Below are 27,546 nucleotides of genomic sequence, written 5' to 3' on the forward strand. Positions count from 1 at the left end.
CAGGTGTCCCTAATGCTAGAAGTTCTTGTTTTCTCTGAAGACAGAATGTAGTCTGGAATTTCGTTTACTTGCTTCTGAAGTAGTAACAACCTGAAAGAAATCCTTTTGCAATAACAGCCAGCCTGTCTTGCATTGTGTATTGTATTTACCTGCAGTGATGGTGTTATTCCTGTCATGCTTTCCGTCTTATTCTTAGATACATTTTAGAACTTGCTTGCTATTTTTCCATGTTAAATTAACTAAAGATATATATAAAAAATAACTGCATGTCTGTCTCTCTTTACATTTCTTTTCCCCGGTAGCTGTCTTAAATGATCCTATAAAACCATCATCTCAGGCTGTCTTCATAATATGTATGTAACTTGGGCAGGGGTAAGAAGATAATTATATGCAGAAGCCCTTCAGGGTACTAAATGCTGAAACAGAATGGATTCTTTCTGGGCTGCGTTAAAAGGAGTGTGGCCAGCAGGTCGAGAGAGGTTATCCTTCCCCTCCACTCTGCCTCATTTGGAGTACTGTGTCCAGTTTTAGGCCCCCCAGTTCAAGAAGGACGTGGAAGTGCTTGAGCAAGTCCAGCAGAGAGCTACCAAGATGATCGGGGAGTGGAGCATCTCTCTTATGAGGAAAGGCTGAGAGACCTGGGTTTGTTCAGCCTGGAGAAGAGAAGACTGAGGGGGAATTTCGTCAATACCTATAAATATCTAAAGGGTGGGTGTCAGGACGATGGGACTAGGCTCTTTTCATTAGTGCCCAGTGACAGGACGAGGGGCAATGGGCACAAGTTGGAACACAGGAAGTTCCACTTAAACATGAGAAAAAACTCCTTTCCTGTGCGGCTGCCAGAGCAGTGGCACAGGCTGCCCAGGGAGGGTGTGGAGTCCCTTCCCTGGAGACATTCAAACCCCGCCTGGACGCGTTCCTGTGCCCCCTGCTCTGAGTGTGCCTGCTCAAGCAGGGGGGTTGGACAAGATGATCTCCAGAGGTCCCTTCCAACCCCCACCATTCTGTGATTCTGTGATTCTTTATATTGCCGAGGTGAAGGAATTGCCAGTAAAAAGAAAGCAAATTAAACTGAGATACCTTTCTTGCAAGTTGTTTTTATGATGGTCTCTCTTTCACAGCACTAGCAGTTGTAGTGGTAGGAGAGTAGTCAAACTTGTTGATTAATGCTCTAGTTAGCTTATCAGTCTCTAAGTAGTGTTACAGCTGTAATGATGAGCTACAGGAGAGCTTCACAACACTGACATAGAGTATACTAGTTATAGAGACAAAGTAAATCTTTCATCCAGTAGTTTACCTGTAGAATTATAACCTTATGCTTTGAAAAAAGTGGAAGGAGGGAAAACATGGAAATGTGTTTCGAGGTTTTCCATGCTGTTCTTCTTTGGTGTTTTCCCTACAGTTGTTTCTGCTCCATCTTTATACTATTTTTTATTTTGTGTGAGGTGGAGTAGGGGAAAGCTGAAAGGGGTTTGTAGAATTACAGTTACTGTTTAGCTTTGACATTATTGACTTGTGTAATTTCTGTACCTAAACATTTTGTTCTTATCTTTTAATATGATAATCTGTTCCTGGTTTGGGTTTCAAGGTAACTGTACCCTTGTGATTTAGAAGCATGTGATCATTTGTGTAAATATATGCATATTTAAGGAAGGCAGCGCACCCTATTAACCTTATAATACATTCCAGCACACTCTAACGTTTGTGCCTCGACTGTTTTTCTCGTATTAAACTTTTCTCCTGTATTCCAAGTGATATTATCTCTGTTGGTGTATTTATGATACTGTTCATGTTAGCTGATCTGAAGTGGCCAGGAAAAACAACTTTTTAGTGTCCAGGTTGTTCCTAGTGCAGATGTGTATTCAGCCCTTTTAGAACATGAAGCTCAGTATTATTTTATTTCCCAAACTGCCATACTTTATGAATAAAAAATAGTCCGTATTTGGTGGGTCAACCACCTGGGCATTAAGGTAGTAATGGTAAGGAAAAGCGGTAATGCCAAACTGGAAGTATTTGTGGTATGAAGGTGCTATAGCTGCCTGCTGATTGAAGTAGCAAAAGCATTTTAGTCTCAGTGGAACTTCTGGCGTCTTTTTTCTTTTAAATGAGGGAGTGAAAGCCTATAGTCAAGTTCCCAGAAAAACCTACCACAAAGTATGCAAATAACTGAGCTAACCTGGACATATTTGAATATTTGCTGAACTAACTAGACAGTAGGAAAAAAGAAAATCTGTTACTTCAATAATCCAGACATGCTGTGCGTATAGAATATCTGTTGTGCTCTTGGAGGAGCTGAGTGCTACCAAAAGCATGAAGACTGGTCTGTACCGTGTGTCCAGTTTTGGAAGAACGTAGTTGTGGTGAGAAGACACAAGCCTGGCATATCACTTTATGATTAAAAACTAGCAAAGTCAATAAAAATAATTTCATTTTCAGTGGCTTTATGTCTAGCTCTATGACTCTCACTACAGTGTTTAATTTGAGACATTTTAGAGACTTCAGAATTAATGTGTTTTGATAGCTGCTTTTAAGGTTATTCAGCAAGAATAATCTTTTACGAAAGCAGATCAAATACAGTAAAAGGCTACTATGTCTGCAACTTTTTTGTGATGATTTTTTTTTTTTTTTGTACTAGTGTGTTGTACCAGGCAGGTGGAGAATGTTTATGCAGCAAAAGATTTAGTATCTTAGTCTTTAAAAGAACAAGGCTGAATGATCTAGAGGGAGGCTAAAACCTTTTAGGTTAGGGCACTTTTAGAAAGTTACAAATGAACTCTTTTTACCTACTAAAAATTCTTATTTAACCAAGCCCATTGCCTGATATGGTGATAGAACTGCATAATGTACCTCCTGAGGATGAGAAACAGTGCCTGCCAGCACAGCCATAGGAAGAGTTGGAATATGTGATTGGGATACATAAGCTTAGCAAATTGTCTATCCTTCTGTTTATTATAAGGTATCAACCCTTTTTTAATCAAACTTTGTTGTTTTTTTTTTAGGAATTTGTTTACCAGAAAGCAAAGTGCAAGATTTGAAAAACAAAACGATATGGGATGGAAGTTGTTTGGAAAAGTACCTCTCAGAGAAAACTCACAGAAAGATCCAAAGAAAATACAAAAGGTATTTGTTTAATTCTGTGTTAGCATTAGTGGTGAATGTAGAAGCCAGTTAAGTTTATGATCTGTATGTATGACTCTGCGGCCTGTTTTTTGAGTTGTGTACAATTTCGTGGACGGTATCAGAGAAGGTTCTTCACTGGAATTTTTGTTTTTATTCCCATTATAACAGTGCCATTCAAAAGAATGTGTTCTACATGGTCATTACATTGAGTGCTCCATGAAAACACATACCACTGGTTTAAAGCATTTCGTATGGAGATTCAGAGTATATGAATGCATATTTGTTTTTTATAATCAAACTTAGCCGGTATTTTGAAAATCTTTTTCTTTATTATGCTTTTTGAAGGAAAACTGTGTTCTGCTGGGCCTTGACTTATTTGTGCTTAAATAGTAATTAAAAATACATAAAATCAAGACAAAGTGAATGTGGTAGCATGCCAGAATTTTGTGTTGGAATGCTGGTTTCACCCATTCCTTGTTTTCTAAAGTATTTGCTATTTGGAGTTGAAATTTTCCATGTGTGGGCCTTGATGAAATTTTGGTTACTGACTTAAAATTTTGGAACAATATAACATAGTTCAGGATAAGTAAATGGAATAAAATTGATTTATTTTTTTCCTTGGGCAGTATAGTTCAGAAGGGAGTGTGAATTACAGTTGTTTATTGAAGTGGTTCCCTGAATAGAGAAAAACTTGAAAAGCATCAGAAACACCAAAGAACTTAGGTTTCTCCCTGTCTTCATTGCGGCTTTGACATTGTTTGTGTGTGTGCGCTACTTGTATTTGCCAGTAGTTAGATCATGATTTGTCAAACTGCTAACGGTTGTTTTTGGGGACGGAGTTGAGGGGGAAGGGGTTGTAAAAAAAAAAAAAAAAAAAATTAAAAAATCTTTTCAGTCCTTCCTTAGTGTGTCATAAGAGAGTAAAAAAACTCTCTCCTTTGCATATCACATCTCAAGCTATAACATTGTAACGTTGTTGAAAACATAACATTTCGGGGAGCTGGTTCTGCAGGTGAACCCAAGCATGTTGCTAGTCAATCAAATAACCTGCCTTCCCAACGGGGGAAGATCTTGTGAAACCCAACTATGTGGTCTCTAGTTGATGAGCTGCTCTTTCAGTGAGAAGAAGGGATCCTCTTTTAATCTGCCTCACATGATCTGGGATTTTTGGATTGCGTATAGGCATTTTATATGTTTGGGGCTTTTGTTATATTTCATTTGGTTCTCGCTTCCTTGCTCAAACCACTGTGGGACTGGGAAGGTTTGTATGGAGGGAGACCATGTAGTTAGAACTTTGAAACTATCTGCTGTGTGTGAAATGAGAATGCTGATTTGAAGGACTGTGGAGCTCGATTTTGGGTAAAGTGCTCTGGAAATCCAGGTGTCTTGTGTGACTGTTCTTAGCTGTAGCTAGGCTGTTAATTTAAGTGAAGCTCAAGCAGCTTTTGAAGTTGTCACTATCATCAGCTGTTCAGGCTTTACCTACAGCTTATCTTGATGCAGTTAACAGTTCCAGAGTGTTCACCAAAGATTCTTGATGACCCAATTGAAGAGGAGATTGTGGTACTCGGGATGCTTAGCAGTGTGTTTTATTGTAGACATCTGTTCTTTGATAAGTATTTATCTTTGGTAAATAATTTACTAATACGTTTGTGGTGGTTGCTGGTACTATGAATATTTTTCCTTTAGATCCAAACTATCTTACATCGTGATTATTCAGTGTTCCTAGAACATTACAACTTTGAGTGATTGTATTAAATTTGCTAGAAAATAGTAGCTATTAAAGAATTATGTGGTATGGTACCCAACCATTAGCGAGTTTCTGGCAAGATTGCAAGTCTGAAACAGTTGTCTCCAGTGCCTCTTGGATAACAATAACTAATTATTCCTGATTTAGTTAGTGCTTTCCTGAAGTTATTTTTGACATGTAGAATTTCAGAGACGTGGGTAGTGCTGTAAATAACGAATCCAGCCTCACCAGCACCCAAAAGCACATCCCAATTTAGGTTACCCCTCGCAGGTTGCTTTGACAATGGCAAAGTAGCACTTGTGTTGCAGAGTTATTTGCCCATTTAGAGGCATGCTTTTAGCTCTTTGACTTGTGCCGAGAACTTCAATGTGTGCTAGTGGAAAGGTGACATCATGGCTTCATGTATTGAAGAATTTGGAGATGTGCAATGAAATGTGGGAGCTGGGGAAGAAGATGGCTGTGGTCAAGGCAGATGGTTAGTGTCCTAGTAAATTGTTTCAGTGTCTGCACTTTTTCCCGTGGGAAGTGAGATGAGGTGCCTAAAATATTTCTTTTGTAAGTGGCTGTTCATTGTCTGCACTTTATGTATGCTTTATGTGAAATTGGGCTTAATTTTTTTTTTTTTAATTTATTTTCCTTCCCAGAAGTGCTAGGGCCTCCCTTAAAGCGCACTGCAATGGGAGTTACACTTACATGAAAACCACTATAAGCACTAGGAGCCCTGAGAAGCCAATTGTTTGGGGATGCAAAGTTGGTCACTGTTTTGGTGCTTGACACTCTGTATCTTGATCACCAGTGTTAAGTGACTTGACTACCACACTGTCTCATCCAGAGAGATGTGGAAAACATTGTGGGACACTCTGACATGAACTTGTCAGTACGGGAACTGGGTCTTGAGGACTGTGTGGGGAGCTGCAAGGTCCTGAACAATGAGGGTAACACTGTAATTGTTAATTGAATGCTGTCAGCTCTACATATTGAGTGAAGTGCGTAGAGCACACAGCCCGAGAGAAAAATGCCACCTAGACAGAAGGGACTAATTCAAAATCTACATTTATTTTTTTTTTAACATAGTATTGTGTGTAATTTACTCTACACTTCAAAAAAACAAACTGGAGGGAGAAAGGGCACAGCAGGTTTTTCTGACATCCTGGGAAATCAGCAGGGTTTTGAACCCTGCTGTCGGTTGATCTCTTGAGCTAACATAGTGATTCGTAGCAGCAGACACCTGTCACACCATGCTGTGAATTTCTGATTATATTACACAACTGGGCATGTGTAAACTTGATGAGAAATTGCTCATGTGCTACTGACCGTGGTTATCACGGGTATTGCTTCCTTCCCATAGTACACTTTATTCCTTCCGTCTTCTGTATGTGCAGGATTACATTATATTCGTGGGATTCAGTGCACTGGCAGACTTATTTCTAATGTTTTGTGCTATGACATGATGAACAAAGGAACAGTGCATTGGTGTACCCTTGTAACTTAACTTTTCATCACTCTGCCTCTTGGGTATTCATCTAGATTTGTTCCGAAGAGATACTCTGTGCCCTGTTGAAGGGTTTTGTGCCTGTTTGCTGGTGGCAGAAAACTGACAGGCTTCTGAGAATGTTACTTGAGATGCTTCAAGTTTGGGAAAGCGTGGAGATGTAGACTGTAACTTCCTCTTGAGCTTGACCCTGTCCTTTCTATTCCAGTTCCTGCCTCTGTTGGTGCTGGTACTCGAAACAGGGATTGTTTATTGAGCAAGAGCCTTTCCATTCTCTGGCTCCTCAGGCTTAACTTAATGATTCTTTTCAAGGAAAAAAAAACCCAAATATGTTTGTACCATGGAGTCCAGGTCTTCCTGCAAATTGTCTGTTCACAGTGATGTTATTTTCTGTGTGGTAAAATACTCATTAGCCCATAGATTGTAGAAGACTCAATCTGACTGACTACAGATGCTCTTGAGTAGTGTTTCTATTAGCGAAATCTTGGTCTAAGTTAATTCTGAAAGGCAACTTAGAGGAAAGTTGATAAATTCTTCATTGTGATTTTTACTTGATTACTGTTTCACATCTTGGGGCGGGGGTGTGTGTGTGGAATTCAAGTTGCGTGTACCTTGCTTAGACTATTGAAAGTCCTTTGGATAATCTAAGATGCCACAAAATAGTCTGACTGTAGTAGTAGCTACAATTTCTGTTTCTAGCTGTCCTCAAGTTTCACATACCTAGAGAAATCCATCTGATCGTACCTGCTTGGTATGAAGCTCTTTGTGCACAGGAACTAAGGTGTCTGAGCCACTAAGAAATCCTTTCTCAACTCAGCCTCTTTTGCTTCTGGACAGGCATCAAAGAAATCCTTTGCGCCAGGTTACTAAGTAGAGCCCTGTGACTCTCCCATTAATTTGGCTGTAGGCTCCTATAGTGAGTTCATTGGTGTATTCATGGTTCCATGGTTCCATCTTTTGATACCTTCCCCCCCCCCGAATGAGATGAACAAAGTTAACTGCAAACATAGTCTTCTGAAAGATAGGGATGATTGTGTACCCATTTTTCAAACTTACACGAAGGGAGTAATCTTTAAATACATTCATATTCACATTGTATTGATACTTTCCCCATAATAATCTTGTCTGGGATTGAAATAAATTTGCAGGAAGGAATGCAATTGAAAGGTGTGTGTTTATGTAAAGGGTGAAGGGGTGGGAGGAAGTAGTTGAACTGTGAAGTGGCTAAAGATTGTTCTTAGAAATACCAGTTCTTACTTCCTTCTGGCCTGCTACTTAATAAATAAGTGATGAAAACTCCAGACCATCAAACTTCAGTTGCCATTCATAAGTTGAGTGTATAACCACAGCTGAAGATAGCTGTACGTATACAACTGAGGCCAGACACAATTTGTAAGAAGCAGTAACATTTTTTTTTCCTGTCTGACTTCTGACCAAAAGAACAGTCAGACAGGTTTTTGAGCACGTAAGCCTTTTCTCAAGTCCTATAAAAACTACTAACAGCACTCACTTGCTCAACTAGTATACGCAAGACATAGCATTATAGTCTATTTTAACAATGTGGGAATTAAAGTCACTCCAGCTAAGTTGGTGCTTGGCCTACTTTTACTGCTGACAATATACACGAGTACTTCTCTCTTGATAAAGAATCAGTGTTGGCATAGGCTAAGGTTGGATTGCTTTGCATTGTCACTAAGGTTTTTTAGAGTTTTTATACAGTTTTATACAGTTAACTGTATAAAAGCTTAAAAGCTGTCAGAACAAGTAATCTCATCTGAGAAGCTGGAAGTACATTTACAACAGGGGTTTGCATGATTAATTTTTTGTATCAATTATCTTTAGGAATCCTGCTTGAGCAGAACTGGTTATGCCAGTTGCTTTTATAATTGATGTGTGAAAATGCTCTATAAGTCAGATGACAGTACTTCACTGGAAGTAATAACCAAATTTAAATGCTCTTCCCTTCCAATAGACTGTAGAGCTGAGGTAGGCTTTGCAGCCACTGCTTCCTTCAGGAACTCTTGAGGAGTGTCAAGGACAGCAGATGTAAATATCATATGTTTGCAACTTTTTTTTTCCTTCCCAGTGGTTTTGTTAGTGAATGCTCCTGAAAAAGAAATTCCTTTCAAAATTCACAAAAAGATAACATGGTTCTCAGCATGAGATTTGGTTGTCTTCTCTCATGTCGTCAGCCTTCACAGAACTTGTTTGCAACTGGCCAGTCAAGATCTTGTGTATTAAGAAGCCAATGTGTATAGAGGACAGTCAGATTTTAGCTATATCCTAATACCATGTTAGAGCTGTCTTCCCCAAAGGAAATATAAATAACATAAATAAAATTATGTTTTTCTATAGTTTGTCTCTTCTTTTTTTCCTGTAATATGAAAATCTATTTTGTAATCAATGTGTAATTTTTTTCCCTTCTAAATGTGCTGTGACCCTATGGAGACTGTTCAATTTAACTTTAAGTATGTGAATTCCAGTAAGAGCTCAATGGAATGTCTCAATTTTCTCTGAGTTTCAAAGCCACTAAAATTCAGCACATATAACTCGTGAGGCCTTTCAGTAACAATCTTTACTCATAAATTCAGGTCTAAGTATTTTACAATCTCATTTGCTGACATTCCATATCAGAATATTTAAAATTTCTAATGGCAGTACCTTAGTAACAGAAAGTAGCTGTGATTTTTAACCTAGGGATTGTCATCTTCCCAAACTTACAAGGATTTCTGTTTTGAAAGCCATAGTGTGCTCTTGTGGGTGGGCAGGGGAGACTTCTTTTTTCTTTTTTCCCTGTAGAGATAAGGATTCAAATAAATGAATTGCTGGGGAGTTGGATTCCAGCCATGAAGCCACCAGTGGTGAAAACAATCTGCCCACCTCAGATGCAGTGGAAAACTACAGGGGTTTGTGTGCAGCTGTGGATAACAAGTTTGTCTCTGCGAGGCCCCAGGAGGAGCAGATTGCAGGAGTGCAGTAGGTGGAGCGGCAGTGTAAGAGCTTATAGCCGCCATTTCAGTTCACCTTGCTTGTTCTGCACTTGCCATTACAGTGAAGTCATTTAAGTCAGCTTGTTCAGTCTTGGTAATGACATGATTACAATATTGCTTCTGTCATACAAGCTGCCAGCAGCGTGTTCCCACACCCTCCTACCAAACTGATTTGATTTAAAAAAAAAAAAACAAAAACGCTCCTGTATTTGTTTCTTTCAAGGAAGGAGCGAGATTGAAAAGCGTTATACTTTTCTGGTACCAATGATAAAATTTCCCAACTGGGCTGTCTTCAGCTGGAGACACAACAGGCTTTCTTTTAGGAGTAGTGCACTAACAGGAAATAAATCAGCATCATTTACCGGTTATGTTTTTCTGTAATAATTAGATCATGACTATATGTGGGATCAACATTCCAGTCAATTAAAATCAATTGTACTTAAGAGGCTTACTCTGCAGCATATGATAAAGAGTAAATGAACTCTCAAACCAGCATTGCATGGCTCATAGTGATGCTTCTTTATGGGGTGGATAGTTAAGCTTGTAAGAAAAACCTTTCTAAGTTGATTTGGATCAGTTATGATTCAAGTCGATCTTCACTTTATTTTTGCCTTTTCTTTTTTAAAAGTTTTAATCCTAGTTGATTAATAAAATGACTTTACTCAGAGCCTGCTTTTTGGCTTGGACCTATTAGGTGGAAAAGAGTTGCAAGAGCAACAACACCCAGCAAGAAATGCTGAAAGAAAGTACTACAACCCATGCTTTAGGCAGACAGTGATAAGAGCTCCTGTTGAGAGCAGTGTCTTTTATCCAGGAAAAAACCAAAACAAAACCCACAAAACCAAAAAAAGCCAACCCAGAGAAAAGTCCCCCGGCTGCTGATGTATGGAGGTTCTCATGCAGTTCCATGTGCAGGAGCACTCCGGATGGAAGCTGTGGAGCATGGCTAGCTGCTACCATCTGTTCTGCTTCCCCTTACCCTCTACTGATGGGCAGCAGTTTTCTAAAAATACTGAGCTTTTCTAAGTGTTTGTCTTAGCCATGAGTTAGCTGAATTCAGATGGACGATTCAGGGCCTTCTGAAGAGGAAGTGATTGGTGCAAGCTGGCTACCGATTCTGGCAGGAGCTAGATCTACAATTTTGTAAAAAGCATTGTTTTCTGCTCATACTGAGTTTGTCTTTGGATAGATCGCTGGATAAATCATTGTGACTAGTGGCTATAGCTGTTAATGGTGGGGTGAGTGTTTGCACGTAGGCTTCATTCACACTTTAAAGCCTGGTAGGCCATGAGCTGTCTAGCGCACTTTTGTCTGTTCCGCAGTAGAAGTCTGAGGGTGTAAATGAGTCACTTCCTGTGTTCTCCTCCTCTGGGTTCATTTCTACTTGTCAGCCTTCAGAAAGGCAGGATTTAAACCTGTCGTGGTGTGCCTGAGATCCTTTTTTTAAGAACAATGAAAAAAAGTATAACTGCAGTGTAAGAAGGCACAGTTACTGTGGTTAGTCTGAAACTAACCTCTGCTTATTCTTGTTTCAATCTCTAGAAATAAAGGTATAAATCTAATTTTCCCACTAAGGATTATAACCCAAAACTTGCAAGTTGCCTTAAAGCACTGCAATTTCATGTCTTTCCTTCTGATCCAATTAAAAATATTTTTATTTTATTGTAATCATATGTAATGGCCATCTAATTTTTGTGGAAGCAAATAAAAATAAGAAAGGAAACCTATTTTGTCACTTATGAAGTCCTAAAATTTTTTTCCAACAAGAACTGTACTAAATGGATTATTCAGCAATTCCAGTAGGCTATATTGCTCTACAAAAAGTGGGTTGCCCTTGTCCTGACTTGAAAATTACCTGCTTCAAACAAATCTACTATCATATTTAAACAGATGAAGCAAGAGTAATAGCTTCCATCCACAGTAAATGAAAGGGTAATTTAATACTACGGCAGGAGGATTGTTCCTGAGTATTTTAATAATAAAAGAATGAAACAGGACCCACCCAGGTATCATAATCTAGCAGAGTCTAGCTGTCAAAGTGCTGCTTTTGATGCTCTTGGAACTTCTTCCCTTATCTTATGAACATGTGAAAGCACAGAATATGTCACAAACATTAGGTGAATAGAAGATAATAGGCTTTGAATATCAGTTTTAACAAGCTACAAAGTATTTTTTGAAAGGGAGTTGAGAGGGTTTTCCCTCCCCCCCCCCCCCCCCTTCCAGTTTTAAAGCTTTTATTTTAGTTTTATCACTCTCTAGGACTTCTCATAAATTGTCTTGGTGAAAAGCCCTGGAAGCTGGAGGGATCCTAAGTAAGTGTAACAGGCAGTTTTTAAGGATAGGTATCTCCTTTCTGGAAGAAAGATACTAAATAGATAGAAGTATAAGCTTTTTTAGTTCTTACTGCAGTTAAAATGTCAGCTGCTAATCTCTGCTGAAGGGTCTGTTTCAGTGCCAAAGGTATGTCTTGGGGGAAATGCAGTAAGTTTAAAGCTGTCCAGTGAGATCATAAAGTTTGTCAGTCTTAATTGAATCAGTTACTTTGTAGCCTCAGTTGATGGTTAGCATTAGGTGGAATATGAATTCACATGGCACAAGGTTATTTTTAAATGCAGGAAGGCACAAATTCACGGAAAAAATACTTGACTTCTGAGGGTGAAGTAAACAACCCTTCCTACCCAAAAATTTCAAGGCCAGGGAAGACAACTTTTCAGAAGACCTGATACATTGGTGGAAGTTCATTCTCATTTGTTGTTCAATGAGGATCCAATCTGCATCTGGCATTTGTGTGTCTGATAGTGCTTAATAGATGCTTAAAACACCTATATCTTTGTACAGCCAGTATGTTTTTTGCACGTAATAACCTTCCATGATGCATGCTGATAACACACAGGAGGCTTTTGGATTCTTTTTCCCCTTGTGGGTTTTGGAATGGAAGTAGAAGTCTGTATAGAGCAAGCCTGGAAATACTGGCACGTACGTTTGAACGTGGCAATGCACAAACTCTTAGCAAAATATTCCTGTGAAGCAAAGCTGGAGACAAGTCCTTGAAGGCAGGTGTGTTAGCCTCTAAATATTTGTGGTAGAATGACCTATCCTAACAGGAGACTAGAACTTGCATTGCTAAAATGTAAAATGAATTTGAGAAAGCTTTACTAGACTTCAGCATGCTTCTGTTTAACATAAAAATAACAAGCTCCCAAGAAACCCGACCCAAAGGTTTTCTTTGTCTCTTCCAGTTTATACATCTCAAAGTTCATCTAAAATTAAAGAACAGGAGGGAGGTGAAGGTTTTGAAAGGCTAACTCTTATCATGCTCACTAGGAACAACAAAGCTGATGCTCTTTGGCTCTGCAAAATTATTGGAGCTACTCTGAGTGTTATTGGAAACCCTGAGGATCTGGATGTAAGGATTTTAAAAAAAAAACAGACTGGTACTTCTTCCTTAAGTGTCTTTCGGAAGAAAGACAGGGAAAATATTTCTTCAATTTTTATGTTCTCATTCTCCCTCTCTCTCTCAGAGGACACTTGTTCTCATTTTTTGATGTGATTTTATTACACACTCTTTGTGCCTGCTAGTGATTTCCACACAAAAATTTTCTTTTGCTGTATTACTAAATTGTCTCTTTAGCATGATAAAGTTCAGTGGAAACAGTTTCATGAATATTAAAGCCTGGAAATAGTCATCGCTTTGAGCTAGGTTTTGAAGGTATGTTGCCTGCCTTCATATATTTTATTTAGGTTTGTGCATAGCTTAAAAAAGCTATAATCTCTTCTCCTCAAGACTGAACCTTAAGAATATATTCTGGAAAATTGACATGTTGATACAGGTTTTTTGTAAAATTAAATACCGAATGCACAAGAGTCCACCAGTCCAGACAGATGATGAGAGATAATATGAAGCACAACATCAGTATGGGTATAAAAGAAGCTTTTATTAGGTACCTAAGAGATTGGCATCAGTAACTGCTTCAAAGGTAACTTCAGGGGTCAGAGAGGCAAACATGGATGAAGAAAACCAGTCAAAGAGGCTTTAGTGCAATAGACACTGCCTTGCTTTTCTGTGATTTCTAAGGGCATACAAGTATCAGACCTCTAAAGGTCAGAGAACCTTAGAGATGCACAAATTTTGATGAGGAAGCAGAATAGGAATTAGTGGATGGATTTGAAAAGGGTGAGGGGAGTGGGATATGGTTAAAAGTATCAAGTAAAGTACCTTTTCTCACACTAGTTTGGTGTACGCACTAAAGTCATGTAGCTAAAGACAAGCCTGCACATACTTACCTACACAGGGAGCTATTTGCAAACAGAAATGGTACCCATGTGCTGCGGTGGTGGGTATCGCAACAGCATAATACGTTTGTTGTGCATTGTAAAGTAGGTGGCATTCCTGGGTGTCTTGTACGCTGTCTTGAAGATTGCAAGTGTTTGAGGTCATATCTGCAACTGATTTGAGTATTTGCAAGGTAAAATGCTGTGTTCCTGTAGCTCCTTTCCTATATCCCAGGGTTAACCTGGTGCTTTGGTTGTTTCAGAATGGCGTTAGCATGAAGCTGACGTGGCATGGAGAGTCCTTTTACTTCTGTGTCCTGCTCAGAATGAGAGGGAAGGTTCTGACACTCTCTTCAGTCTGGCTGAAGAGCATGTTATCTGAGACTAGATCGAAAAGATAAGTTTTCTTCTGCAACTGTCAGCACTGATAGGAAATGCCGGAAGACAAAGTTGCTGAGGGATTATTTGGAAGGGTATGGTGCTGAGGCTATGCAGAAAACTGAGGTGGAGAGATCAGTGAGTGGACGTAAAGTTTATGTAAAATTATATTTTTACATGAAGTCCATATTCAGGATAATCCCGGTCCCTGGAAGTGACATTTAACGGGTATACAGAAAGCAGGTGTTGGTAGTATTTTGTTCTGGCAGATGTTCATTTAAAAAAAAAAAAGGGGGGGGTAAAATAACCATTTAGCTTGTGTTCTCTTGTTCAAGCATTTATCAGATGCTTGCCCTGCTGGAGGCCTTTCTTGTCAATGTTTCCACTTGTTTGATACTGCAGTGCGTCAGATAGTATCAGCATATAGGGAAACTGCACATGTTTGTATATGCAGATTAAATTACATCCTTTTCAGTGTTCTAAGTAGTAGAGTGGTTTTTTTGTTACTGTGACTCATATTGGAGTCACTTGTAACAAACAATATGCTGTATCATCTGATTAAGGATCCCACACTTAATGGGATTTAAAGACAATAAAGAGCTGCTCTTGAGCGACATGGTTCATAGGTATGCTTTGTCACAGAGTACTTAAAATACAGGCAACTATTTTAGGTTCCTTCACTTTTTTTTTTTAAATAAAGCTTGTCACTCTATGAACCAAAAAGCACTTAGATTCCTTAAATACAGCACTAATGAAATGTGACCCCTGAGGGTGAGAGCCATCTGATGTGTAGCGGGTTGCATGGTGAGATGTGACAGACTCCAAACCAGCAAACTGTTACCCTTTCTTAGGAGACCTAATTTGGCCTTATCTAGGCTTAGGTTTTAAATGTTCCTTAATTCGATGCCTCCACTGCTCAAAATATGATGCTCTAAAAATACATATATGTAAAAATTGTTAAAATAATCCAGTGGCTGGAGCACAGGACTGCAAAGCAGAGTATGTGGCTTCTAGTTCTCTCTTTACTGTTAACCTTTTGGTAAATGTGTGCATTATTTTATTCATTTAACTTCAGTTTGATTGCATGGGACCAAAGTTGCAAGCCCAAGTTCCGTATCACCCTTAATCAGAAGAGAAAAATAAATACTTTTCAGGGTAAAAGGGGGAAATTTCAGAGTACTTGAAATGATGCCTAAAAACAGGTACCGTGAGGTTCTCCTCATGTGAACTGGCCGTAGTCTCTTACCCTTAAATTGCATAAGCATTCCTAATTTCTTAAGTATGGAACAGGAGAATACTATGGTACTGAAGATGAGAAGGATATCTGGTGGAAGATAAAACTCCAAGCATGTAATGTTATTTCAATCAGTTGTGTCATCACATTGCTATCTTCTGCTCTCGTATCCTTTCTATAATGTAAGTGGATTAAATTTATATATAGATGGGTAAAGCAAGTAGAGCTGACGGTTCTTGGATCATTAATTAATTGCAGGGCTTGCCAGATTGCTTTGGCAAACTGTGCGGGTTGAGCATGCAACTCTGACTTCTCAGGTTGTTAGATCAGTAACTAATAAACTAATTGCGTTTCAGAATAGTTCTGTACTGGTTTTGGAGTTATATAAAAAGCCCTTTTATATATCCCTTAAGGAGTTGTTTGGAAGTTTAATATCTGAGCTCAGCAGTTTGTATTCTCTTTCTGTTAAGCTTTGAAGGATATTCTCAGAAGTTGATCTTTACCTGAGGTGTCAGTCTCCTTAAGTTAATCTTTGATTACTGTATTATGTCAGACCCTCCATTAAAATTACTTTTTTATGGCCTGGTGCCACATCAAGAATCAGACCTTGGTTTCCCAATATGAAGAGCATCACAAGTTTCATGATCTCATGGTTTCAATTAAGCTGCTGAAAGAAACAGTCCTGCTGCTTGCTCCTTTTCCTTCCACATTTACATTGCCCCACAGCAGACGTTGCCAGAGTAACCAAACTAATCCACCAAAACAAAAGGTTAGTTTTTAGCAGTATCATTTCCCCAATCTAGTGTATTGTACAGTCACACAACTACTGATGGCGGCACAAAAAAATGGTGCGAGGGGCAGGGGAGGATGGTGAAGTGCTGGGTATGTACCAGCTTAAACTTATCTGGTAAACCACTATATAAATAAAAGGCAAGAGGTTGCAGATGGACATGCAGTAAAAAGCTATGAAGCAACAAAAGGGAACATTAAAGCAACATTTAGGTAGCAATGAGACTCAAAAACCAGGAAAAAACAATATTGTGTTTGCTTGTGCAGTCCTGGTCCAGTTCCTGTCTTGTACGCTGAATGAGGCGGGAAGTCCAGTGGAAAAAATACCATGTAATTAAAGCTTGTGCATAACTTGTTTGAGTAGCCTCAGGTACTCTTACAATTGCAGCAGCCTAAAAATAGTGACTGCTACCAGGCATCTGTGTAACATGTGGCTGGCTGTGGCTTGAGTTACGGAGTGTACTTGGCTTTTCACCCTCGGAAGTATGTTCCCATTTCACCAGGCATCGCGCTCTCCCGGTCAGTGTTTTGCAGAATGCACAGTTGATTAAGCTCCTCTTTTTGTGGATCGACAAATTCCTATGTCCAGAAGAGCTGCAGTTGTGTTATATTTCCAGCATGTGAAACCACAGAGACTTACTGCAGGAATACTGTTGTCTACCTAAGGTTGCTCTTCCTCATGACCTGAAGTTTTTTTTGTGTTAATAGCTACGATTTTACATAAATGTACAATAATTTACTGTTTCAGCTAGCTCATGAGAAAAAGCATTAGCATTGGAGGCTGAAGTGCTTTTCATGAGCTATGTTGACTTGCCACTGTGGTGGTAATTGTTAGTGCTCTGGCACCAGATGCTGGGATGGCAGATGCTTGTAAGTAATTGGTGCTGGCGGGAACGAAGCTAAGATACTTCTAAGCAATGAGCTGTTCCTTGTTTGGTATGATATTGCCGCATCTGTGAATTAGATGCGGAGTCGTGAGTTGAAAACACGAGCTGATATAACAGCAATTTTGAGAAAGCCGGTTCTCCGAGCTTGTGCAAAGCCACCTCTTGAAAGCAGGATACCTCAGTGCCTTCGGTCGTTTTCAAGTCCATCTTTGCTGCCCGTCTTGTGGTTCAGGATCAGGCCTCCGGCATCGCAGCCAGGCAGCTGCAAACCGTAGTCCGTGAGGTTAAGGAACATGAAATCCTTGGCGCAGGGCCGAGAAGAGGACAACTGAGGGCTGCAGAGGAATAGGTAATGGGGTAAAATGTGGGCCTGCCGGCGCCGGTGCCACGGCAACCGGGGCATCTCCGGACTCAGATACCGGAGCTGTTGGACAGGGGAGAAACGGCAAACTTATTTCATCTGATCGAGGTGAATCGTTGACCGTGTCGCGACGTGGGCGTTGTCCGGGCGGCGGCGGAGGCGCGGGCCGCGCCAGGCCGCGCGGGGGGACGGAGCGCGCCGCGGGCCCCGGGTGCCGGCGCTGCTCGGTGTTTCAGCGTAGCGCGGCTGCTGCCCCGCCGGGGCTGGGCTCGGCGCGCAGCGGCGGGGTCGAGCCGCTCGTGCGCTGCGGGCAGCTACCGCGGCTGTCCCGGCGGGGGGGGGCACCGGCGCCGGTGTGGGAAACCTGACACGGCGCGTGCAGCCCCGGCTCTTTCGGCAAGGGCACAGCCGGTTGCGGCTCACGCCCCTGGGCTCGGGGGCGTCGGTTTTCCACCGGGGGCCGGGGCCCGGCGCGCTCAGGCAGCGCTGTGCGAGGCGGAGAGAACCGATCGCGCGCGCCGGCTCTGCGGGTGATTAGCGGGGCTGGCGGGGCGGGGCGGGCGGCCCGCGAGGCCGGGCGGCGGCGGGGCGGGGAGCGGGGCCCGCGGTGCGGGGCCGGGCAGGCATGGGGCTGCGGCGGCGCCGCCGGTGAGGGGCCGCAGCGTTCATGGTGAGCGGGGTCGCGGCGGGGCGCTCGGCTTGGGGGCACACGGGGCGGGCGGGCGCGGGCTTTAACGCGCGTCGGTAAAACCGGCCGTGCCCGTTTTGAAATCGCCTTGCTGGGCCCGGCGGGGAGCCAGCTTACCGGGGAGGGCACCCCCTTTGTGCGCGGAGCGGCGGCGGCGGCACAGACCCGCCCGGGGGCTGGGGCTGCTCGGTGAGACCCGACGGGCGCTTACGGCCAGCCCTCTCCCGCCCCGGGCAAAGCCGCAAGGCGAGGAGCAGGAGCCGGAGCCGGGACGCCCGGCGGCTGCCGCTCTGCCGGCGAGCGCGGCCGTTTCACGTCCGACTCCCGCGGAGGGTGGTTACCTTCCAACAAACAGGGCCGACGCGAGGTGACCTTGATGGAGCGGTCTCTGTGCGTGGGGCTCCGTCGTGCCGCGGCGCTGGCCCCGGGGGGTCGCAAAGCCCCGCGCCCCGCGGCCCAGCCGGCCTCGCCGCACTCGCCCTGTGCTCGGGGGGGTTCCTTGTGTCTCCCCGTAGAGAGGCTTTAGGATCCCTTTGCAGGGTAGCTTCGCTTCCTTGAAGAATTGCGGAGGATCACCACAACTTGAGCCTCTCGCATCTCAGCTGCAAAGCTGCCAGGTTCTGCCCAGAATTAAACTTGGTTTCGGGGGTGTGCGTTTCCCTGGTTGTTTTTTGTTGGTTGGTTGGTTTGGGTTTTTTAAATCAATGTTTTAATCTACAGCACGCTCTCTTAGAACATCTTCAAACCCTAGTTCAGCCACTGTGGCTGAATGCTGAATAGGTTAAGACGAAACCTGGAAGAAAGCCTAAGTGATCTCAGTGATAAAGATGTATTCTAAAGCATAAACGATCAGTTCATCCTAAATTGATCCTAAAATTAGCTTGCAACCGTATCAGGTTAGTAACCCTTAATCACAGTATGGGATTTAAATAGATGCTGAATTATTTGTACCTGTGAGAGACTTGAGCCTGTTTTTTAAACAGAAAAAAAGAAGCAGCTTAGACTGAGCTATTGTGTGGTTCAGCCTATTGCAGTATGCCGGTATGTGCAAATACTAGTACTTGCTCAGTCAGCAGATACTGTTAATATGAGTTTGTGGAGGCTTCAGTCTGCTTCATTGCTATATCATACATTGTGCTCTGTTCTAAATTGCCTCCTCTTCTTACTGGAATAAAAGGTCATTTTCAGGAGCTTTTGCCTTCAGTGAATTTTGGGTGGGCTTTTTTTTGTTTTGGTTGTGTTTTGTTGGGGTTTTTTGAGGGTGGAGTGGGGTTTTTTTAATTTGCTTTTTAATTTTCCCTAATTAAAAAACAGTCTTGTCGATAACAACTGTCACCAACAGACATCTTTATTTTTTGGCTACCAATGAGAAGGATGACGTTACTACAAAGGACTCATAATATGATAAAATGTGCCACTCCCATTTTTGTGCTGGTCTGGTTTCTTTACTGTAGGGTAGTGCTAAGTAGAACAGATCAGTGAATGCTTGCTGAAATGCAGGGTGGGCTTTTGCTCTCCAAGAGGTTTGAATAACTGTACTAATGTGCCAACATTGTATGTAGCCACCCATAGTCCAAAATAAAACATACCTTAACCAAGAAATTCTTGGAAGAATGATGTGTAGTGCTGGACTGGAAAAGTTTGTGCTCAGGTGAATGAGATTTCCAAATTAATTCTGCAGTACGGAATAAATTCCCCATTGCAGCCCAGTGTGTCAATTTTTCTCACCTTCCAAAAGGAATTTTGCTCTGCAGTTGGCTTTCAATGAATTAAGACCCTGAAAATAATTACCGTAAGCCAAAATTAAGCAGCTTTTCTGAAACTTCTACTCTAATAAGCATTGGGTGCATGTATTCTAATGTCAAGTTCCGTGATGCTTTAAGGCGGTCAATATGTGATGATTCCTGCATATTAGCAGTTTCTTGTGGATGCTGGGTGGTTTTTCTTCCACCAGAGGGTCTCAAAAGAAGTAAAAACGTCAAGATTTAGGGACAAGGTTCACCTTGTCTGTGGAAGCAGTAATGGAGGTTAATATTTGACTATGTTGATTTGTGAAAAATAGTTAATGAAAAAAAATCAGTCTCATAATAGATAAGTAGGAGAAAGAAGAGCCATTTGCTTCACTCCTGTCAGCACAGTGGCTATACTCCGCAGTTGATGGTGCAGCTGAAGCATATTATAGTCATGCACTCATACAGTGGTCACTGTCGGCTGCTTGCAGGGAGTTATTAATGCAAGAATAATGTCTTAGCTTTGTGAATATGCTGTTGATCACAATACGTTTTTTACTATATTTCTTTGCTTATTTTCTCGCTGGAGGGGTATTTTTTTTTTCTGAACAGCTTTGTCAGCATGAGCACTATCCCTTTACTGAACAAAGTGAAGTACTATTCAGTAGTTGAAATAAGTTTTTCTTGGTTCTTTTCCTTGTTTTCAAACTGATGTCATGCATAGCAGTATTAACTGGTATTAATGAGCCAGACATTCCAAATTCATGACAATGTTTCCCATCACAGCAATGCAGGCATCATAGGATTGATGATTGAGGCAGTACCTAGTTAACAAACAAAGAAAAAGAGGGGTTTTCTGTGTCCTGAGAGCTTCACAGACCTGCACCCGTGAGTCCCACAGAACTAGCTTGAACTAGAATTGTATGACGCAGACTAGAAAGCCACAGCCGTGTTGCTCTGCGTTCATGTGTATGTTGCCAGCCAGCCTTTTTTTTTTTTTTTTTTTTTTTTTTAAAGATGGGGTTGGAATGGAAGAGAAGGCCTTTCTGGAAGTGGTAGGGATCTCAGTTTCTGAATGGTCCAGGCTGTTCTTATTGTGTTGGATCTATTGCCCAAGGAAGTTTTGACATAATTGAGAGGTTAGGTTGAGAGGAAGAAACCTGTACAACTTGAGGAGCTGTTTGTGCTAACGGGAAAAAGTCCCTAGCTGGGACACTGTTCATTGTGCTCATTTATAGTGATTAGTTGTCACAGTTTCCTTTTTGTTTTTCTTTTTTAATTTTAGTAGAAATGGTATAAACAAGCTACATGTGAAAGTAGGTGGTTTTTGGAAGTGGGAAAATTCGTTACAAAGCTGAATGTAGAAGTATCTATAGTATGGATTAGTTTTTTCTGTAGGACTGCTGTTTGTCATTGATACTTTGAATACTTAATATTTGCTTCATACTTAATACTGAAGTATTAATACATGTGTTAATACTTAACATAGTACTTCAAGGTTTGGAGTAGACGGGAGTTGTGTAGAGGTTGTTTTATCCCATTATGTCATGGTTTTGGAACATTTTTCTTCCAAAACGGTGTTTGTAGGAAAAGTAAAAATAACATGTAATGCCATGTCCTCTGGTGTAGATCATAGTGATACAGTAATTAAGGGTGGAGGAACCCTCTGAGGGGTGTACTCCCCTCATGGAGCAGAGTCTGCCTAGCCAGCTTCCCAGGGCTTGTCTGCCTGAGCGTTGAGTGCCTTCAAGGTCGGAGGTTCCACCAGGAACTCACGAAACTTGTCCCAGTTCTTGACTACCTTCTTAGTGATTTTTTTTTTTTACAAGGAATTCCCCTTGTATGAGTTTGTGTCTGTTGGCTTTGTGTTCTTTATACAAGCACCTCAGAGACTCATAGTTGGCCTTCACGGTCCTGTTATTGCTGTCTACCAAAGATCCCTACAAAGCCCGCTCCTCTGAAGGCTGAACAAGCCCAGTTCTCTCAGCCTCTCTTTGTGCGTCACTCGCTCCAGACCCCCAGTCATCTTGGTGCCTCTTTGCTAGTCTTGCTCCAGTGTGTCAGTGCCTGTATTACAAACACAAATTAATACATTTATGTATTAATGTACTGTTATGATTTAGGGTTGTTGTACTTCAAAGCGTCATAACAAGTGTGGAGTTTCTGTCTAACCATGATTTTAAACTTTTTTTTTTTTTTTTCCATCGTGAGCTGTTGCATCTGAAAACAGCTTGGTTAGGAGAAATCTTACGATGAGATTTTAAGACAAGGAGCTTGTGGTAGTTTTTGGCTTCAATTTCAAAACCATGTAAATCAAAGCCAAACTATTTTGAATAGGTCTCATTTTATACCTCAGATAGTATCTGCTGTTTATAAGCTCATTCTTAGCAGTACTTTGTAAAAGCAGGCTGCCAGTCAGAGGAACTTAAGATGTTTCTACAAAGAGAAGGAATGAAAAAAACAATCAAACCCCACTCCTGAACATAAAATTTAACACTGTTTTCAATTCTGAGGTTGCTCTAATTGGAAAGCTTTAAAGGGACTGCAGTTGGGCAGAGAGGTGAAAACATTGTCTAGAAGACTTTTGTAGGCCCTGTTTAAATTCTCATGTGCATCACCTTGGTGTTCTCTACTCTTTTAACTTGCCCTGGCTTTTGCTTCTCTAGGAATATGAAGAAAAAACTGGACGAGCTCACAGACCGCTCTCTCCTAAACAGAACGTGAGGAAGAATCTTGATTTTGAACCACTCTCCACTACAGCACTTATTTTAGAGGACAGACCAGCGTAAGTTTTGGGAAGTACCACAGAGAGGGTCCCTTTAAAATTAAGCTAGGAAAGCATTTCTTACTGTTTGTATTTAATAACTCTAACTTAAATACATGATTGAAAATTTAAAGTAGAAAATCTTTTCAGACTAGTGAATATGAAAGTGGGATAATTATGAGAAAAATTATTCAAACAAAAGTAACCTTATTTTATAACGAAAGCAATGGCTTTGTGTGAAAGGAGGTAATTAGGAGAGCAGAGCTCTAGTTTTGAGTAATTCTAGCTTCTAAACATGAATAAAGGATTTGTATTTTCCTTGAGAGAACGTAAGCATAAAAATGGAGCTGGTATCTGCGAAAGAAATTGAGAAGCAAGGATACAGTGTCCTGTTTACACAGAGAAAGACCACACCTCCATAAATAATGAAACAATACGATTGTTCTGCAGTGGGTTGAGCACTGCATTTTAAAGGTTGTCAAGAACGTGATAAGTTGTTTCATGTTTCTGTTACTGCAGGGAGATTCTTTCATATGCAGACTAACTCCATAACAATTTACTGGCAGCTGCTCTGCCATGGCTTGCTCCTGAATGACATGAATTCAGTCATGCTTAGTCAATTTACGAATGGTACCCCACTTTACATGCATGGCACCTGCATTTTTGACATAGCTGTGCATTGGTGTAAAGAACTGACATAACATAGGTCTATGTTTTCATGACAAATCTGTATGGAGAAGCTCGTATCAAAGTAGCCTAGTTGTAGGGTCATTTAAGACACTTTTTGGCTTGACTGGTAGACTATGTGACAAGACTTCTTGGGGGATCTAGAACAATATAAGAGTGATTATTTCTAACAGCGTGTTTTACTGTGTACAGCTGGAAACAATATATGCTAGCTTATTTGTTGTGTTTAAAACCTGTCTGTTAAAAATCATTCTTTATGTGAGGTCATCTGATAAGTACAGTGTTCAGATAGATCGAACTGGTGATAGAGTACAGGATGGCATTCAGATTTTTGCTTTCTTTCCTACTGTTGATAGACTGAGGAACTTATAGCAGAAAAGGTATTTTTAAGGTTCTGGACAATTGAATCATCATTTCTTTTGTCTAGTAGGGAAAACTGTTCCAGACAGCAGTGCTGTCCTCTGATGAATCTTTCTAAAGAATCTTTTTAAATTGTTTACTTACAGTTTGCATACCATTTTTATGTGTGGCACCTTATAGGAATGTGAAAGTGAATTTTTGCTTATCCCTTTTATTAACCAAAGATATAAACTGTCCTAGGAATACAATACAGTGTTCTACAATACAGAAGAAAAAAAAATACGTGGTCATTTCCTGTTCTGATGTTTTGGTGATCCTGTGGTTGTATGAGATGCATGGTGGTTATGTTAATTACAAATATGATTAGCTTAATGTGGCCCGACGTATGAGCAGGTGTATTTGTATGGCAGAGGTGCTACGAGTCCAGGCTTTAATCCCAAATCAAAATGGCTGTGTTGGTATCAATAAATGGAGAATATAGAGGATGACTCCAGTGCCACTTGTTGCTGTAGAAGTGAGGGGGAGGAGTTAAAGCTTTGAAAGAGAAATGGGGTCTCAGAGAGCAGAGGGGAAAGGGAAGCTAGCGTAGGGAGTCATTACTGCATGGGTAAAGAAAGTTGTGGGTGTAACTCTTAAATGATGTGCACAGTAAGAGAGAGTATGGTCTTGTATCTTATCTGTAGAGATCAGTTTAAATCAAAACTACCAGCTTGGTATATATTGGTATATTCCCTTTATTTATGAAGATCAGCCTGTGGGTTCAGTTGGTTTAATAATAAAAACGCTGAAATTTCCAAACATAAGGAAATTACTCAGCATATTTTGGGTATAAAAGTAGTCGTAGCTGGTCAGTGTTCTTCTCTTCTGCTGACTCTGGCAAAAAGAAAAAAATTCTTTCCAAGGATCTGTTGCTCTGCTCTTTGATCAAATATTTTGACAGGAAGCAGTATATGCTTTTCTTTTAGAGGCATCTAGAATTTTCTTTAGACAGGCTTGCCAGCTTTAAATACTGATTATTATTATTATTTAAATTTAAGGAACCTCCCTGCAAAACCAGCAGAAGAAGCTCAGAAACACAGACAACAGTACGAAGAAATGGTGGTTCAAGCAAAAAAAAGAGGTGATGGAATTTCTTGTCTTCAGAGGAGAGAAGTAAAGGGGTATTTCTAAACCTGACATGCACTTGTGTCAGTCTGTTACTCTGTAACGTGACAGATCTGTACCTCCCCTCAAAGAAGAATCAATCCAATGAAGAGAGAGGGGCGATGGTAGTTTCATTAAAAAGCTCTGCACCGAGCTGAAAAGAAAACAATCCTGGAATCTAGCAGAAAGAATTTTTTAAATTTGTTTCTGGGTTTAAAAACTTACTAATGTACTGAAGTAGATTATCAGTCAAATTAGTGAAGACTAGACTTATTTAGATAACTACAGGATATTTGATAGTTTCATGCTGGGAACAACCAGTTGAGGCTGTAGTACCTAAATACATAATTTCCACATCGGTGGAATATATGTAGTTATGTTCATTTGGTAATTCGTCTCCCACTTAAAATTTACAGCTTTCTTAAGGTTTTGCTTAAAATTTCTTGTCTGACATTGTTCATAGAAGTGTCCCAGCACCACTGTACCATGAACATCAGGTAGAGCTGACAGTTGTGGTTTCCTTCTGCTGATATTTTTGACCATCTGGGTTTTCTGATAAAAACAAGCATTGCAATAACAGGAAATTTGGACTCCTAGGAGTTTTGTGTCCAGTGAGAGCTACTGGAAATGTTTTTTTTTTTTTTTCCCAGCTGGCCAGACCTCTGGGCCATATAAAACAGTGGAAGGGTGATACGAACACAGGACTTGCTTGCTTTCTGCAGTTGACATATTAATAAAAGTATCCTCTTGTTGTCTTGAACTTCATATACCTACCAGTGAAGTTCTAACTTCATGTGACTCTCCTGTTAATATATCCACTTAACATGTAGCAGTCCAAAGGAGCTTCTCTGTTCTTTCTTTGCATGTAGGGTAGATGGTTTGGAAGAAATGGGGGGATGCTCAGGTTAGGCAATGGGCCAGGTCCATGTGCTGTCTTCATTGGACTGGAGTATGTCATTTTGTCCAGATAAATACCCCGACAAACCCATTTTCCCAAAAGGCACTCAGATGAACAACTTAGCAGAGTGTATTAGTATTGTGTAGAGGACAGGAAATCAAAGAGTGTAAACAGCCTTTTTTTGTTTAGAAAAAAATTCAAAGCCTGCATTCAATTCAAAGCCTCTTAGTAAAGCTGAACATATTAGAAGGCAATTGGTATGGTTCTGCTCAGGCACAGCTTCTCTTGTGCTGTAAAGTGGACCCATCAGGTTGTGTGTATTTATTCCAAAGACCTTGTTCATGGTACTGCTTGTTCTTCAATTAGTTTTCCTTGCCAGGTCAGTACCTTCTTGTATTGTAGACAGTAATCGTGTGTGCATGTATTTCCACTGTGCTGCTGTAAAGAGTGTCTGCCTGCATTTGTTAAATTGCATGTCTAACAAATTTGCCTGTGGGAAAAATAGCAGTTGATGATGCAAGAAAAAATACTGATAATGCAATAGTGAGAAATATGTGTAAGGTAAACATGAAAAAAGTCTCCTTTATATATATTTGATGTATGACGTTTAGATTAACCATACGCTAAGTGGCATCAAAAACGTGGCTCTTGATTTCCTAAGAGTATACCTAAATCATAATTTACACAGACTAACACATAAGAGTGAAAACAAAATACAAAATCTGTGTTTTTTTAGCCTGTATTGTGAGTCTGCCATAAAAAAAGGGGTGGGGCTTTAATAGAAAATACTCTGACCTGTCCTACTAGGTGGGGCTGTTGGCTGTCAGAGGTTACTGCTGTTACTACTGTGGTTAGATTTGAAGGGTCAGAGGAGCTGTGTATCATCCAAATCCCTTTGTCCCATCCATCAAAAATGAGCCTTATGCAAAGTTCACCTTTTTTCTTTATTCACATTTAGCGTCACTGCTTAGCTTCCTGTATGTCTGGGAAATTTTTAGATTTTGAACAGTCTATTATACATTTAGGTGAATATAGTGTGCTTTTATATGGCTATATAGCCACAAATAGCTAACTCTGAATATTTGGTTTCTGGTTTTATTAACATAAAAAGGAAATTGCTTTTCTGCAGAGCTTAAAGAAGCCCAGAAGAGAAAGAAACAACTGGAAGAACGCTGTAAACTGGAAGACAGCATCGGCAGTGCTGTTTTAACTTGGAACAATGAAATCTTGCCCAACTGGGAAAATATGTAAGACAGTATGTTATACTAAGTTTTAATTAAAATTGCCGAGTCTGTATCCTGAAAAGAAGTTACAAAGTTAGGAAGTATAATTTTAAATAGTCTTGGAAGCTTGTGTTTGAAAGTTGCTTGTGGACAGCTACAAAGAAAATGAGCAACATATGTTTCATTATTTCTACAGGGTGGCTGGAAGTGATGCAGTTCTTACTATTTATCTTTAATGGAGGTTCAGGATATTCAGGAACTGGGAAACACTGAGAAGTGATCTGTAGTAGAAAATGTAAAAACAGAAAGCATAATGCTTGAACACCATGCATTTATTGAAAATGAGTTTTCTTCGACTACTTGAGCTGTTCATGTTATAATATCAGATGTAGATTGAAGTATGTGTATGGTATTATGAAGGCACTTTAATTACAGAGTGGTGTACCTGCTGGGGAAATCAAGTGATGGAAAAGAGAAGTAGGGAAAAAGTTATTTTAAAAAAGTATTAAGTGCTAAAAGATTTCCTGTACAAAGAAAGAGCACAGACAGTTGGTAAGCTGCCTTTGCAGTCTAGTTTCTCATGGACTTCGCTAGTCATGTAAAAAAAAACAGCCCCCGCCCCCCCCCGATATAATGGCCACCACAACAAAATCCAGCCTCCACAGCACTCAGAATTGCAATTTGCTTAATCATGGAATTCAGTTGTTCTGAGGATATATGTTAAAAATCTGGATGGAGTTTGTTGGAAAATACATTTCTGGAGAACTGAAGTAATAAGTA

At 40.6% G+C, this 27,546-nt stretch overlaps 1 protein-coding gene across 5 annotated transcripts in view; it reads left to right on the forward strand.

The window, feature by feature from the left end:
- The window catches only part of TBC1D14 (TBC1 domain family member 14), a 73,394-nt gene that overhangs the window by 19,350 nt on the left and 26,498 nt on the right, over positions 1 to 27,546 (forward strand). For 4 of the 5 annotated variants that reach the window (XM_075091927.1, XM_075091926.1, XM_075091929.1 and 1 more), the window contains exons 3-6: positions 3,000 to 3,120; positions 22,358 to 22,476; positions 24,540 to 24,622; positions 26,673 to 26,790. In XM_075091927.1, the coding sequence (XP_074948028.1) occupies positions 3,000 to 3,120; positions 22,358 to 22,476; positions 24,540 to 24,622; positions 26,673 to 26,790 (441 nt within the window). Of the gene's footprint in view, positions 1 to 2,999; positions 3,121 to 17,839; positions 17,944 to 22,357; positions 22,477 to 24,539; positions 24,623 to 26,672; positions 26,791 to 27,546 lie in introns of those variants that run through there. The other variant, XM_075091930.1, reaches the window with a different exon arrangement.

Source organism: Phalacrocorax aristotelis, chromosome 4, assembly GCF_949628215.1.
Source record: "Phalacrocorax aristotelis chromosome 4, bGulAri2.1, whole genome shotgun sequence".
Taxonomy (NCBI): Eukaryota; Metazoa; Chordata; class Aves; order Suliformes; family Phalacrocoracidae; genus Phalacrocorax; species Phalacrocorax aristotelis.